Source organism: Rhinopithecus bieti, unplaced genomic scaffold, assembly GCF_001698545.2.
Source record: "Rhinopithecus bieti isolate Rb0 unplaced genomic scaffold, ASM169854v2 scaffold_5882, whole genome shotgun sequence".
Taxonomy (NCBI): domain Eukaryota; kingdom Metazoa; phylum Chordata; class Mammalia; order Primates; family Cercopithecidae; genus Rhinopithecus; species Rhinopithecus bieti.
This window is the reverse complement of record NW_016805188.1, coordinates 698,012-702,528: the sequence shown is the minus strand read 5'-3', so window position 1 is coordinate 702,528 and position 4,517 is coordinate 698,012. Positions and strand designations below refer to the sequence as shown.

At 31.1% G+C, this 4,517-nt stretch overlaps 1 protein-coding gene across 1 annotated transcript in view; it reads right to left on the bottom strand.

Annotated features, from left to right (window-relative positions):
- Positions 1–4,517, bottom strand: part of ABCB5 (ATP binding cassette subfamily B member 5) — a 134,991-nt gene that overhangs the window by 123,281 nt on the left and 7,193 nt on the right. Inside the window, exon 4 of the mRNA XM_017871541.1 lies at positions 2,778–2,832. Coding sequence (XP_017727030.1) covers positions 2,778–2,832 — 55 coding nt within the window. The remainder of the gene's footprint in view (positions 1–2,777; positions 2,833–4,517) is intronic.

The following is a 4,517-nucleotide window of genomic DNA, read 5'->3' as shown; positions in this document are numbered from 1 at the left end:
AAAAAAAAAAAAAAAAAAAAAAAGGCTTAATAACCAAAGCAACTATAAGCAGAAAGAACATAGCTGAATGTGTCACACTACCTGATTTCAAATTATACTACAAGGCTATATAGTAACCAAAACATCATGGTACTGGTATAGGAATAGGCATATAAATCAAGGAAAAAGAATAGAGAACCTAGAAATAAAGCCACATACCTACAACCAATTGACCTTCAACAAAGCCAACAAAAACATACATTGGAAAAAGGACATCCTATTTAATAAATGGTGCTGGGAAAATTGGAAATCTGTAAGCAAAAGAATAAAACTGGACCCCTATTTCTCACCATATACAAAAATCAACTAAAGATGTATTAAAGACTTAAATTTAACACCTGACATGATAAGAATCCTAGAAGAAAACTTAGGAGAAACTCTTTTGGACATTGGCCTTGACAAAGAATTCATGACTAAGACCTCAAAAACAAATGCAACAAAACCAAAATAGACAAATGGAAATTAATTAAATTAAAAGCTTCTGCACAGCAAAAAAAATAATCTTTTAGATTATGTTTTAGAGTGAAAAGACAACCTGTAGAATGGGAGAAAATATTTGCAATCTATGCAACCAACAAAAAACTAACATCTAGAATCTGCAAGGAACTCAAACATCTCAACAACAACAATAAAATAAACCTTAATAACTCCATTAAAAAGTGGGCAAAGGACATGAACAGATACTTTTCAAAAGGAGCCATACAAATGGCCAAAAAGCATATGAAAAAATACTTAACATCACTAATCATCAGAGAAATGCAAATAAAACCACAGTGAAACACTGTCTTACACCAATCAGAATGTCTACTATTAAAGAGTCAAATAATAATAGATGTTGGTGAGAATGCAGAGAAAGAAGAACATATACACTATTGGGGGTAATGTAAATTAGTACAACCTCTATGGAAAACAGTATAGAGATTTCTCAAAGAACTAAAAGTTGAACTACCATTCAATTTGGCAGTGTCACTACTGAGTATGTACCCAAAGGAAAAGAAATCGTTGTGCCAGAAAGATACCTGAACTTGTATGTTTATTGTAGCCCTATTCACAATAGAAAAATATATGGAATCAACCTAAGTGTTCATCAATGAATGAATGGATAAAGAAAATGTTTACACACACACACACACACACACACACACACACACACACACACACACACACACAGCATGCAATACTACTCGGCCATAAAAAATAGTGAGATCATGGTTTTTTTTTTTTTTTTTGCAGCAACATGGATGGACCTAGAGGCCATTATCTTAGATAAAATAACTCAGAAACAGTCAAATACGACATGTTCTCACTTATAAGTGGGAGCTAAATAATGTGTACACATGGACAAAGAGAGTGGAATAATAGACATTGGAGACTTAGAGGCTGAGAGGGTAAAAGGGGGTGTAAGAGATGAGAAATTACTTAATGGCTATAAGGTTTACTATTTGGGTGATGGTTACACAAAAAACCCAGACTTTACCACCATGCAATATATTCATGTAACACAACTGCACTTGTACCCCCTAAATCTATAAACAAAATTATATAGCCACAAATGGCCATGGCTAACATATTGGACAGGGCATATTAGGAATTAAAACTAAAGAAGAACAGAGGATACTAGAGGCTGGGAAAGGTAGAGAGAAGGAAGGGATAAGGAGATATTTGTTAATGCTAAAATTATAGCCAGATACAAGAAATAAGTTCTAATGTCCTATAGTATTATAGTTAACTATGGCTATAGTTAACAATAATATATTACATGATTTCAAATAGCTAGAAGAAAGATACTGAATATGCCCAACATGAAGAAATGATAAATGTTTGAGATAATGAATATGCTAATTAATCTGATCTGATCACTATGTGTTACATGTATTATAGCATCACTATGTACCTCATAGATATATACAATTATTGTGCATCAATTATAATTTTTTAATTAAAAAAATTAAGGCCCAGAAGATGTCACTGCAATGTGATGGGTGTCCCTTGACAACATGGTGTCTTCATTTTTGGGGGAAAAGAATAGGAATCATTTAGATTTAGAGTAAAGACCCAGAAAATTTTAGTGAGGCAGTATGGAAATCCAGTCAATATACTGAGAGAGGTAGTGTCTACCTAAGAAAGTCAGAACATGTTGAGTAAATGAACCATACTGTTTAATACCTAAAATTACAAAACAGAACAACCTTGTAAGTTATTTATTATTCAGACTTTACAATTTTTTGTTTGGATACAACTTTACCATAATAGTCTGAATAATTAGTCTCCAAATTTAGTGTGAATAAAACCTTAGTATTTTTATTTTAAAAAGTATTTTCTTACTTTTACTATTTATTTGTTGCACACATTTTGTGATTTTTGATGTTTAAAGAAATAGAATTTTCAATGAGCCTCACAAGGAATATAATTTTTTAGAAGGCAAATCAAGTCCTTTCTTTCCCAGGATATTGCTGGGAGGCAAAATTCCTACAAAAATGCAAATCCTTACAATTTTTAAATTGATGGCAACTTTGTCAAATACAACTCAAAGCATATGACCTATATATCTTTCGAGTAGAAGAAAAAATATGTGCTAATTGCATTTTATATGCCTAATGAAAGAAGAGGAAATGTTTGCTTTAATCATTTGTTATGTAATATTAATGGTCATACAAAATTTCAGTTGCTTTTTTCTTGTAAGCTTTAAATAAAGCATCAGGCAACAAATGTGATATTAACATTTCATTTGAACTTACACAGTCATATCTTCATTCAGCTTCTCTTGAGACTGAGTACAGTTCTGATAATTTGCTGTAAAAAAGGTTATTTAAATTATAGAGGAAATTAATTTATAATTGATCATACTGTTACACAGATCGCCCTCCAAACCACATATAGTGCCCTCTTAAGACAACAGATTTACTGCCCACAAACAGGTTTATTATCATCTCATTTTCTATTCTTTAACCTAGAACTAGAAATAATTATCTCTGCTCTGAAGAAGTACTCATGAAACTTGGAAAACTATAAGGAAGCATTATCCATATAGCTCATAACTGGAAAGAATTCTTTGGGGCATCTCTGATCAGGCAACAGTCAGGAAAATAATAGTAATAGAATTCCCTGCTTCTGCCTGAGATTATATACTTTGAATTCAGTTTAAAACACTCCAAGGAATGATTTCAGAAGTCCAAGAAAAGCAAGAACATGTGTGTAAGTTCTAGAAGAATTAGCCATGGGAAAAATGGAAAGCTCATTGAAACGTGTTGAGTATAACCAGGATAGTAACATGGTAAAACAATGTTAAAAGGTTGTTAGTTTTCTATGTAAACTTTTCTATATATCTTCTAGTAGAAAAAAAATTGTACACTGTGTAATATACCAAAGTCTTGATTTCACCAACAACACAAAACTGTGGTCGATATCCATGATTCTAATTTTCTCCTTATACCTTTATAATCAACATTTGAAATGAACTGCAGACATCATGACTCTTCATCTGTTATAACCATAACATCATCACATATTACGATGTTTATGATCTTTATTTATATGCCAACAATAATTTCTCCCTTATTCTATTTATGGAATTGTGGTAGGAAAAAATACCAAAATTCATATGGCAGAAATGGAGATTTCAATGAGATTTAACTGAGCAAATAAAGGAAATAAACATTGTTTCTAAAAATGGTTCCTGCAATCTCATAAAAATGGCATAATCTCAGTGTATAGATTATATTGATAGAGGTAATATTTTGGAAAGATCAGGACTCAAACAAAAATGGATCTCCAACTAATGATAGCTATTATTAATATTTTTATTTATAGGAATGAATAATCTTGCTCTATTATCCTCCTGAAAATCAATGTTAGAAGGTTGAAGGTTTGCCTCTTAATATCCCTATTTCTCTTTAACAATGTATTATAATATACCAATAATATCCATGAATTTATCTAAATCATTATTGAACTCCTCTATATGTTTACCACATTTGATAAAACCAGGAAACTGGAGAAGCCTTGAACAACAACAAAATTAGAATTCACAGCAATAGCAATTAGATATGTAGTACCTAGCCTATCCAAAACAGGTAAGGCAATCAATTACAGAAAAAATTGAACAAAAGGAATACTGCCAAGCAGAAGGTCTTAGGTTGCCAGGTTGCTCATTTACTCATGCATTCATTCATTCATTTGTTCATACAGATGTAGTTGACAATCAATAAATATTTACTCAGTGAATTGGTGGCTCCATTTGTTTAACAACAAATTGTTTAGCACATATATCAATTTACATCATTAATATGTCAGATTTTACCTTATATTCTTAATTTTATTTATATTATTAAAATATTTAAAAAATCATAACTGTTTAAGCAGGAGATTATGGAAAGACAGAGATGGAAGCAATGAGTTTATTCCACTCAAGATTAGTACACGTAAAAGATTTGCTTTTGGGTTTAAAGACTTTTTTTGCTTTAAAGATTTTTTTTTTT